This window comes from Sceloporus undulatus, chromosome 1 (genome assembly GCF_019175285.1).
Source record: "Sceloporus undulatus isolate JIND9_A2432 ecotype Alabama chromosome 1, SceUnd_v1.1, whole genome shotgun sequence".
Taxonomy (NCBI): Eukaryota; Metazoa; Chordata; class Lepidosauria; order Squamata; family Phrynosomatidae; genus Sceloporus; species Sceloporus undulatus.
Genome location: NC_056522.1, coordinates 234,591,383 through 234,603,512, shown reverse-complemented (window position 1 = coordinate 234,603,512; position 12,130 = coordinate 234,591,383). Strand labels below are relative to the sequence as shown.

The window sequence follows — 12,130 nt, the reverse complement described above, 5'->3', positions numbered from 1 at the left end:
CCTTACAAGAGCAAGTAGACATAATAAATAAAAAGGAAAAAATAGCAGTCATGGACATTGGTGAAAAATTCTTAGTTGGGCAAATGGGTGATATAACCCAAGGGAATGGTCTAGTTCAAAGAGATTGGAAGAATCTTTAAAAAGTAATGCTTGAAAGGATAGCTGTGTGTATACAGAACATGCAAACATCTATAAACTTCACTGTCAAGCATACTGGTGGTGACCAGATGACAGACAAGCATTGGTGGGACCCAAAAAGCCATCAACCAACTAGGAAAGGAGATTCAACAGAGAAAGAAAAAACAGAGATCGTGATGAACTATCTTGAGAATGTGATGATTTCGATAAGGGACACTTTACAGTCTACAGAAGAAGATGTAAAGATTGCTCAACGAACTCAAAGAATCTGGTCCAGTGAAACAGGAAGAAACAAAGACTTTTTACCAGATGAGGTGTTAAGTCCACAGCCGATAAAAACAACAACACGTTGTCGGTTACAAGAACTGATCCAGAAAAAACTGAAAAGGACAATGATATAAATGAGTTGATAGACTGGAAAACTAATATATTATTGTCTGCCATTAGTATAATGGAAAACGAAATATTTTCAAAACCATACTGGGAGCGGGAAAAAGTGGTTGGAGATAATGTTCCATCAGTCTTTAATCCAGTAAGAGAAAAGGGTTAAAAGATTGAATATATGGTTGATAAAAACATTTAAATAAAACATATAAAGGATCTGAAGTTGGGGGAAAAGGTTATTAAAGTGTTAAAACCCAACAAGTGAGATGGTTTATGGTTACAGTATGCTAATCTTATAAGAAAAGTATGGTAAGTGGTTATAACAAATAAAATTGAGATTAGACATATGTTTATAAGGGAAACATACAGAAAAATCCCAAAGATACCAATTGGTAATGGTTACTGATAAAACAAGTATTTAAAAATGTATACACACACACACACACACACACACACCCCTGATGTTTAGATTATGTTATATATAATATTGATAAATGGGTAAGCATAATTTATAATTGGGAATTCATTGACCAACATAACCGGTTGGTTATGTGTGTCAATGAATCTGTTAAAGGGGGAAGGTGTGTGGTGCATAGAACACCCGGCTGACCAATCAGAAGGCAGCTGAGGTCCAGCCAATAGAATGTGGAGCTTTTGAACATTCCATGTGTCCGTTGGTTTTGACAGTTGGAATGTTGACAGTTGAGTTTTGACAGTTGAGGGAACGATTGAGTCCAAGAGAGGACTGGGTTCCAGGAGTTCCTGAGGGAAGAGTCAGTTAGGGCTGTGGTTTGGGTGTGCATCACATAAATTGGTGGCAGAGTTAGGGTGAAGAGTGACTAGACGGGGCCTTCACATAATTGGGTGCCAGAAAAGAAAGGTTATTCGTTACACTGAACTCACAACCTTATGGTTTGTGAGTGAGTGGCTGTAGTACAGGTATTTAAACACTGTGCCACCAGGGCTGAGTAAGATAGCTGCTCTTCTGGTAATTATGGATGGAAGCAGGGATCAAATCTCATTTATATATGACTATAATAATAATAATAATAATAATAATAATAATGATGATGATGATGATGATTATGATGAATCCGGGCGGGTAACAACAATAAAATACATCAAATTACAATGTTAAAAAAATCAAACCCTAGACCTACCGCCCCCCATTCCCAGTACTAAAACAGAATTAAACAGTAATAGTATAAAAACTTTAAAAACATTAAACAAACAAACAAAAAAGAAAAATAGGCAGAAACATAGGCGGGGAAAAATAGACAGATGAGGGGACAAATATCTCTATATCTGGGGAGGGTAACTAAGTTGCAAAGGCCTGCCAGAAGAGATCCATCTTGAGTGCTTTCTTAAAAGCTGTCAGAGTGGGAATGTGACGGATCTCCTCCAGCAGGTCGTTCCATAGTTTTGGAGCAGTAATAGAAAAGGCCCTCTGGGAAACTGATGTTAGCCTAGATTTTTTTGGCTGTAGTAGATTTATTTCTTCCAGAGGACCTTAGTATGTGGAACGGACAATAGGGAAGAAGGCGTTCCCTCAAGTACTCTGGGCCCAAGCCATGTAGGGCTTTAAAGGTAATCAACACCTTGATGACCAACACCTTGTACCATGCCCGGAAACTAATAGGCAACCAGCTGAGTTCCTATGTAACCTGTTGTAACACCTCTGCCCATGCCACTTATTCTGAGCACTGAAATCACTCCAAGTTTATGTTTCCATCATCCCAGGTGAGCTAAGTGGGGCATACAGGAAACTTTTTCAGGTGCAGGCTCCCACCTGTGGAAAGGTCTCCCCAGGGAGGCACACCTGGTTTCTATGCTTATATAATTTCATCAACCAATGCCCATGGAAAGGATTGGGGAGGAAAAGGGTTTCAGAGGGGCCAAGTCACTTCTTGCCTTCTCCTGCCCAATCCTCTCCTTGGGATGCCCATGGAAAGGATTGGAGAGGAAATGTGTCTCGGAGGGTCTCAGGCACCTCTTGTCTATTCTTCCTCATCCTCTCCCTGGGATGCCCAAAGAAAGGATTGGGGAGGAAAAGGGTCAGGGAGCCAATTAAAGGGACAGGAGGGTAGGGGGAAAAGGAGCATACAGTGCTACTCCTCTTCCCTGCTCACCCTTCTCTTTAACTGGCTTCTGAAGGGGGGGTTATTTGCAATTTTTCCATATTCATGGGGGTCTCATTCCCCTAGCCCCCACGAATATGGAGGAATAACTGTATTTACTTGAAGCTTCTAATTCCATAAGATAGTTGAAATGTCAGAGGCAGCAATCCTTAGCTATCTTATCTGCTGTAAATTGTCATGTATTCTTCAAAGAATGACCATGAAAAATTACATGTCAAATCCAATGTAATACAATCCTTCAGGTATTACATAAAATTTAATAATACACTGTATAAAGAAGAGGCTGTTTTCCAGTCACTTCAAGATTCATAAAACCATTTTGAATGTTCACGGTCCCCTTATGTATATTCTGTACATTTTATGAGGCACAATAACTCATAGAATTGTAGAGATGGAAGAGACCACAAGGGCCATCCAGTCCAACCCCCTGCCATACAAGAACTCTTAGCAAAATAAGGGGGAGGGGAGGTTGAACTATCAACATCATTCTGTCCAATACATAATATCAACATGAAGTATGGAATAAGGAAATTATTTAATAATTATCCTGCTTCATATATTCTTCTTCAGCTGGCCCAAAAGAACTGCTGCTAGGTTGTTAACTGGGGGCTGGATACATGGACCATACAATTCCCTTGATGCAAGAAATTGATTGGCTGCTAATCTGTTTCCGGACACAATTCAAAGTTCTGGTTTTGACATATAAAACCATATATAGCTTGAGCCCAGGTTATATGAAGAATGGTATCTTCCTTTATGAGCCCACTAGAGTGTTGTGATCTCATTTGGTGAGAACGAGAGAGAGAGATTTCTCAGTGGCTGCTCCCAAGCTGTGGAACTCTCTCCAGGATGGCCAGGATGACCCCATCCCTAATCTTCTTTCAGTGGGAGATAAAACATTCTTGGGCCATCAGGCTTTTTCAGACTGACAAGGTTGGGGCTTGAAATGATGTGTAATTTAGATTTTAAGGTTCGTATAGAGTTTTTAAACACATTTTACATTTTAATGCATTTTACTTAAGATGTTTTACTTAAAATTGTTTTTTTTTAAATTTTATGTTTAAACATTTTTTTTATTAAAACATTACTCAAAATATATCATACAAAATCTTGCAATCATAAGACAATGGTATAAAAAGTTTCATCATTAAAAATCTTTCCTTATTAAAGTTTTACACAATTCAATTCATTTAAAATAAATCTGACCATAAAGAACAGTGGCTAGATGGAGGAGAAACAGATGTAAAATGTGTATTAATATAATCTATAAGAGGAGACCATTTTTCCTGAACAGGTTTTGATTTTGTTGTTTTGAGTTAAATTTATGTTATATGTCAATTTCTCCATAAGCCTTGTATCCAGGGATACAAGACCTGTTTTCCAATTAATAGCCACTTCTAGAAAAGCTGCTGTCAGCAAAAAATATATCAAAACTTTATATTTTTTAAAGATTTATTACCTTTTGCGTATATTGAAAATAACAAAAGAGCTGGGCAAAAATTATTTTTGTTTTGTAATTGAAGCAATTTGGTTGATCACATCATGCCAGAAGTGGGTAATTTTGGAACAGTGTAAACACATATGGATATAAGTCCCTAAGACTGGACAATCTCTCCAACACAGAGGTGATATGCATTTTATCATCTGTGATTTCCTAACAGGAGTCAGATACCATTTATGTACTAGCTTTAGAAAGTTCTCTTAAATTTTATATGTATACATTTTAATGTTTTTGTATTGTTTTTAAATTGTATTGTTTTAAATTTGCTGTTTGCCACCTTGAGTCCCCATATTGAGAGAAAGATGGGACATACATATATACATACATACATACATAAATAATACTTGTATCTGCTAAAAAGGTTCAACAGGTAGGTACACATGTGTCCCATGTTGTTGTTTTCACTTTTGTAGTCCCCAGTTTATCAGGATCCTTAAAATATGCACAATTCTATCCCAGTACAAGTATTTGTGCCTTCCCACATGAAATGACTGGGCTTACTCTATTTTATAGTAAGCAATGTACCAGTAGTGACCAGATTGATGATTTACAGTAAGGAACAAGTATGTCGCTGATGGCTTCTATCACTTCTTCTCAACCTAATCTAACTTGGAGAGTAAAAGTGAGGCCTATGCACACTGTCATGAGGTTCATGAACGAAAGGTGAAATAAAACATAATAAATAATAGTGTTATTGAGGCTTTGGTGACTAGACTGTGCTGCCACCAACCATATGGTTGAGTTTCTCCCTTCTGAATATGTGCACACTGCACACCAAAGTCAGGCACATTTTTTGGTTTATATCTTCCACAAAATACATGAACCATGTAACATGCCCCCCCCCCCTCGTCTGCCTTCCCAAATACCACCATGGAATACATCTAGCAAAGTTTTTCACCTTAAGTTGGCCTAACTCATCAAGAAATCGAGTGGTAAGTGGGTATAAACTAATTCCTTTTGGTCTTCTCTGTGCTAAAAGTTGTCTTTGATCCTTGGGGCAGCAATTCCTCAATTATTTTGTCCTTGCATGTGAGGATGAATAATTATGGCAGTTTTCTCCCACTGCAGAAGAACATGACTTTTCCTCCACAATATTCTCCCCATATTCAAATGTCCCAAAGCCTGATGGGGAATTATTTGGAAAGAAAAAACACGTGGTTTTTTTAATGTAAAAATCCTGTTTTCTGCACACAGAATGACTTCCTGCAAATGAAACAGTATGTTCTGTGAAGAAAATATGATGATGATGATGATGATGATGATGATGATGATGATGATGATGTGTAAAGGATTTTTTTTTCTATGCAGAAAATTGATTTTATGCAAACCTGCCAAATTTTTAACACAGAATAGTTCATTTGGAACACTTTGGGACATTCAAATATGAGGAGAAAATTCTATGAGGTCTAGAGTTCTTTCCAATGTCTAAAATTCTTTACAACCATGTTTCCCAACTGTGGGGAAACCTGCATTTTGACCTGGGAACAAATAACAAATTGAAAAGCCAAGGGATAAGCCCAGGTTGCATACTGGGTTGCATATGACTGACCATGGGAGAATGCGGTAAGATCAGTCATTGACAGTTAAACGCACATCTGTTTCATCAGGGATAAGATGGGATAAATTGCATGTGATAAAATTCCTTAAAATAACTATTCTGACAGTTAAGTAGCACACAAATAAACATTTTCAGAAATCAGTTTTGCCAGTTTTAATAATACCAGATTTATACTTACACTATTAAGAGGAGTGGATATGGATTCCGTTCTGTGAAATCCTTTGGAAATGACAACTGTAAAGGAAGTTCTTTTAAGAAAAGAGCAAAACATTAAAGGCTGGTAGTTTCAACGATGAAAAAAATACATGATTTGAAAATATATATATTTCCTGTCATTAATTTCTACATATATTTACCATAATCATCAAGGTGAAGCATTCTGGTTTCCGTCCGGAATTTCATTTTCTTTAAAACTGCTTCTTTTAATATAGAATTATTTTCTAATATATAAAATTCTGTAACAACAAAAATATAGACATAGTTTTTGAAAAATGGTGTGCATTTTTTTAAAAAAAGTGAATAAACTACAAATTCTCATGAAAAAAACCCCAAATTGTTATTTTTGAAAATATGTTTATGTAAATAAACATATTTTCCCTGTCCTTTGTGCTGGAACAAAGAGGGAATTTATATAATATTTTAATTTAGGAGAAGTTAAGTGCTGCATAATTAAGGCATATTTAAGATGAGTACTTGAAAAATCCCAGAATGATTGTAAATCCAGGCATTTGGGGCCAAAATGGTGCCTGATTTGCCATGAAGAACCCTTGGAATGTTCTAATAGTGCTTGTAACATTTCCCCACCACCTCACAATTCCTTCCTTCTTTGTGACCCAACACCCCTGTGGGTTTTTAAAGGTCAGTAGCATGGATGGATGTTAAATCACAGGCCAAGTGGATAGTTAAACAAGAATAAAAGTATTTTAACACAGAATAGGCAAAGGTAACTTTGACATGAAGTTGTTACTACATCTTATTTTGTTGCATATATACAAGTCTGATTTTAACTTTCCAATAATAATTCAGCCACACAGGCTATACTATCACTCAAGAAATTATGTAACCCAAACCCCTCTTTCTGAGTCTGGCTACACTGAGTCTCTCCTCTCTAGACTCTCCATAACTAACACTGTCCCTCTCTGGACCTAACAGACCCTTCCTTGGTCTATTATCAAAATACTGTTCCCTCAGTCTCTAATCCTAACTATCTTCCCCAATGAACTCCAGCTTCATCCCTCAGGATTCCAAGCCCTAACTGACTCAACCCAACTGCCAAGCAGAATCTTCAAACTCCTCAGCCAGCACCTGATTGGCTAGTGGATCTCTGGCTTCTGATTGGCTGGTTTGTAAGTCAGTTTGTCACAGTGCTACACAACACCATCATTGCATTTCATATTAGGCATAATGAATGATACTCTTTCAAAGCAAAATCACAGCCTGTTGCAGAAAATGCTACCATTTATACATCTAGACTAGGCTGGCAATTATAATCCAGAGGGCATTTTCATTGACCACCCCTAGGCTGTGGAATGACCTGTAAGAGAGATTTGACAGCTTAATATGCTGTCTGAATTTTAAAACAGCATTAAAGATCTGTCTCTTCTAGCAGGCCTGCCTTGTCTATTTTAAACTATAAATTTTAAGTTGCTATATTTTTAATTTTATGTTGAATGATTTTAATGTATCCTAGGTTTATGTGTTTTAATTTAACATGCGTTAACATGCTGTTTTAACTTACGTTGTGCTCCACTTTGAGCCTTGGAGAGTGACAGGTAGGGAGTACAATTTATTATTATATTATTACTACTGTTTCCTGTTTTTTTAAAAAGGCTTTAACCAGAAAGTAGCAAATCCTAAAAACTGAAGTAGTGTTTGAAATCATATTTTTTTTAATCCAGCTGTATCTGAATAAATATTTGATTGGTTTTCTTACAGCTTCCAATTTCCCTTCATTAATACAGATTTTTTAAAAAGTAAAAAACAAACACTCATTTAGGGCAACAAGGGATAATCTTTCTCGGAAGTAATTTCCGGGCAGTCAACCAAAATGTTGTAATAATTGTTTCAGATACAATAATTGAAGTAACCTTCAATCATGTGTTTTAGGCTTTATTAATAGAAGAGATTATCTGGTTTGCATTTAGGCATTAGATACATCATTGGTTTTATCACAAATTGTAAACAACAATCTCTAGATATTGCCTAATTTTCTTTCCAAAATGTTCTGTATGAATTAATCTTTTCCTTGAATCTTTACAGATGAAAATTTTAAAAGGGGTGAGAACAGGGCTTTTTTGTCTTTCTACAAGCATCAAACCACTAAACTGACTACTGCCTGGTATAGTTACTATGGGCAAGGATAGCATATTTTACTTTAAAGAGAACATAAAAAAACATGCACAAGAGAGTAGTGAATCTGGGTTTTTCCTCAATTAAAACAGTTATTATCAAAACAATTATATTATTCAAAAGGTGCATATTTTCACTGACTACAGCAAAATTTCCTTTCCAATTTAAATTATATAGGTTGACTGACCATAGTGGAACCTACATCTGAATAGACAAGTACAAGATTATGCTGTTTGTAGAGCTAGGGAAATTTATGTTCTGGACTACAGCTCCCCAATTCTACCAGCCATTTTAGCCAGTGGCTATGGTGGCTGAGGGTGATGGTTTGGGGTTTGTAGTCCGAAACATTAAATCTTCCAAGCTCTGTTGTCACTGAATATCAACAATACAAATAAGAACTGCTGAAATAAATAAACAATGGCAAAAAAAATACTTCAAGGAAATCTTTTATGGTATCTTATAAAAAATAAAGTATGCTGCATATGACATCACAATGTGAAGAATACATGTATTCTAACAAACATATATATATATATATATATATATATATTCATTCATTCTATGGAGCAAAAATGAGTGTGTGTGAGAGAGAGAGAGTTGTAATAGACTACAAAGGTTTAAACAAAAGCAGAATCTGGTTTAATAATTTCGGCTGAATTAGACAACTAGAATTTAGAAGATAGCACCTTAATCCAAACTAACTGGATTATAGCTTTAAAGTGTTTTAAGGCACACATTAAAGGTGTTGTACCAGGAACTCAATTTGCATAGTTAGTGAAAGGGATCATGCCACTGTGCCACCTAATTAATGTAAGTATTAACAGGAGAGAAAAGGTGCACATCTAATATAACATCAGACTGAGAAATCCTTGGCATGTTACAGTCATTTGATTAACTTCCCTCTATTCTTATCACTTACCAGACTGTTTATTGTTAGGCTGTAATTAAGATAGGCTTTTAGAAATTAATTCTCTGAAGTTCTTTTTGCAAAGGGGAGAAAAATGCAAGAAAATACACAGTGAACTAATGTACACTTACTTTCAGGATTACTTGTGCTGTGCACACTGACAACTGGAACACCAGGTCCTGTAACATCAACAAATAAAAACAGTTACTTAAAGCATTTGATTAAATAAATGATTCTCAGAATTTCAGTAGAAAGCAAACATCTCTGGAATTATCTGCTTTAATAGCTCTGCACTCAGTCCACAAAACAATTAATGAATGAGTTTAGCATTAAGCCCATGAGTAGTCCCATTAATTCCAAAGCATTACTAGGGCAATCTCACAGAGAATAATACGTGTTTAAGGTATTATTATTATCTCCGTTTTACAGTTGAGAAACTGACACACAGAGCAATTAATAGTTTGATTATATAAAATGTATGGAGCTGAAGCTATTTAATCAAAAAGAGAACAGTGAGTATTCAGCATTTTTCAAAGTCATTTGAAGGCTACCAGAGAACTGAAGGAAAACCCCCAAAAGAAATTAGCCTCAAGGGGAAGATTGTCAGTACACAGGCAAAGATTGCCTGGCTTGTATTCTATGAGGTCCTGTGGGTGAGGGTGGTGCTTCAATTTCCACTGCCAAATAGAAAAGCTGCCCTTTGAATTTGTCTCTGTGCAAGTGTGAAGCGTGTGTGTGTGTGTGTGCGTGCATGTGTGTGTTCTCGGTGCTAAATAGCTGTGCTTTTCCCTGGGATTCCTACTAATGATGACAATTTGAACAAAAGGTTGGATTTAGAGTTAGTCATACTTAGAGTAGAATTAACAGGACCTAGGTGAGTTATGAATAACTTGTTCCACTGACTGAAATGGGTCTATGCTAACAAATATTACATTGATTATAGCTTTTTAAAAACTAGGTTTTAAAAAAAATGATTCTAGTTTTTGAAAAAGAATAGAAGGAAGGGCTACTTCATTAATATGGGCAACAAACAGAAAAGGAACCACTTAATTCCTGTATCATTGCTGCAGTTATTTGTAGTCAGGTTGACTTCAACTTATGGGGACCCTATGTATGAGAGACCTCCAAGTGATTGAGTCATCTACTGTTCTGCTCAGGTTTTGCAAACTTTGTTCTGTGGCCTCCTTGATTGTATCATTCTACTTGCAATGTGATCTTTCTCTTTTCTTAAAAGAAAGCCTTCATACAATATCTGAAACTTGATGGGTTATAGTAGAATTATCTGTAATATATGTACCATAAAGGACTACTTCATTCATATGGCCAACAAATTCCTATTTGATTCTCTATAATTTTAAAAACAATTTCTATGATCAGACTAGCAATACTGTTTCCTATTATCTCATACTACTTATGTCAGGATGGAAGCCTGATTCACATACAAGTTTTGCTCTGTAAAATGATCTGAATCATGGCAAGAGTTCTACTGAACAGGCTGGCTTACCTTTACATTGTAGAATAAAATACTTGATTGTAGGGCTGAACTTTGCATTGAAATATGTGCACTGATCTTTCAAGAAATTGCATGAAAGGCACTGACGATTCAATAAATCAACCGTCGACACACTGCAGTGACAAAAACATGTATTAATCAAGCTCACATAAACACTGAGCATAATATCTACAAAAATAAATTATAACAGGGTGAAACTCATTCCTGCCATCTACCAACAGCTGGTTTGTCCTCTGGTGGGATTTTCCCTTCTGCCACTACCAAACATTTGAGAAGTATTGGGGACATGAGTGAGGAAGTCTGTTTGCACAAGCTTAGGGACACTCAAGTGGCACTGGTAGTCTCCCACAATATGCAGCTGGGGATATGTGCATCTCTCAGCATTACTAAGGCTATGTTACAGGTGACTAAAGTGATAAACTTTAAGAAGAGCCAAGTAGCTCACTGATGACAATTTAATAGGAATGCAAGATTGTCCCTTTTGACAGGAAAACAAGAGGGAGATGTTGTAAACAAACAGGTAAAGGTCCTCTCAATCCATCTGAAAACATACTACTGTTGATCTGCTCACCTGTGCAACTGTCTTCCTCTAGGTGAATTCTCAGTACTTAAAAAATAGCTGTCAAAGAAAAAGGAAATGCATTCAGCCCTGTTAATATTCAGCCATGTTGAAAAATAAATTAGGCTAATAACTAAGCCTTTCTAATGTTGAACAGTTATGAAACATTAGCCTTATTTGAGACCCAAACAATGGAAACTTTATATCACTGCTTCCCTGCCTTTGAGAGTCTTCATCTCTTCCCTACTCCTCCTTCCTTTGGGAAAGACCAGGAACTGGAGATTCAATGAAAATATCTGGTGCTAACAGGCCTGGGTTGACAGATAGCATACATAAGAGAGTGACTATTCATCCCTGTGGCACCAGCAGCAATACCTAATAGTTATCCTGTGGCCATTTTCCTTCATTACTCCCTCCCCACAACCAGTCACCACTAGTTGTCTCTTACAATAAAGGATGCCCCTCATTTGAGGTCTAGAAAGCATTTCCCTTATTGGACATGCTGATATTCCTTATTATATGGGGTGTCCCCTTCTATATAGAATTTGCAAGATGCCCCCCCCCCCAATCTATATCTTGGGATGTGGGTCTTTCATAAAGAAAGAATGTGTGCATGATGCAATTTATGTTATGTGGACAATTTTTATGGAGAAATGTGTGGCTAGGTTAATGAGAATCAATACTTTTACTTGGCATTTAGATAGAGCACAAACTCATTAATAACTACTTTCTGGTTGTCAATACTGCACATCATGAATTTCGACTGTCCCTTATTGTTGTTTTCAAAACCTGGCAACACTATTAATTATTTTGAATCCAGTCTTGTTTATGTTCAACTCCTTCAGGCCCTCCAACAGTCAGCAAGGCAGATTAGAAATATTTTCAGTAAACAAACACAATAAAGTTCTGTTTAAAAGAAAGCCATTGGTTAACAGCAAAAATATAGCAATTGTGTGTGACAATTTAGGCTCTTAATAATCATGAGGGGAAAGGGGCTATTGAACTGAAAGTTCTTCATCTCTGAATAAAAATACACAAGAGACCATTTTGCAAAAGTATGTTTCTATAAGGGTTCCATGACAC

At 36.4% G+C, this 12,130-nt stretch overlaps 1 protein-coding gene across 1 annotated transcript in view; it reads right to left on the bottom strand.

Annotated features, from left to right (window-relative positions):
• The window catches only part of DPP10 (dipeptidyl peptidase like 10), a 285,461-nt gene that overhangs the window by 39,835 nt on the left and 233,496 nt on the right, over nucleotides 1-12,130 (bottom strand). Inside the window, exons 14-18 of the mRNA XM_042458561.1 lie at nucleotides 11,060-11,107; nucleotides 10,480-10,601; nucleotides 9,107-9,154; nucleotides 6,076-6,174; nucleotides 5,898-5,967 (exon numbers count right to left, since the gene is read on the bottom strand). Of these exons, the coding sequence (XP_042314495.1) occupies nucleotides 5,898-5,967; nucleotides 6,076-6,174; nucleotides 9,107-9,154; nucleotides 10,480-10,601; nucleotides 11,060-11,107 (387 nt within the window). The remainder of the gene's footprint in view (nucleotides 1-5,897; nucleotides 5,968-6,075; nucleotides 6,175-9,106; nucleotides 9,155-10,479; nucleotides 10,602-11,059; nucleotides 11,108-12,130) is intronic.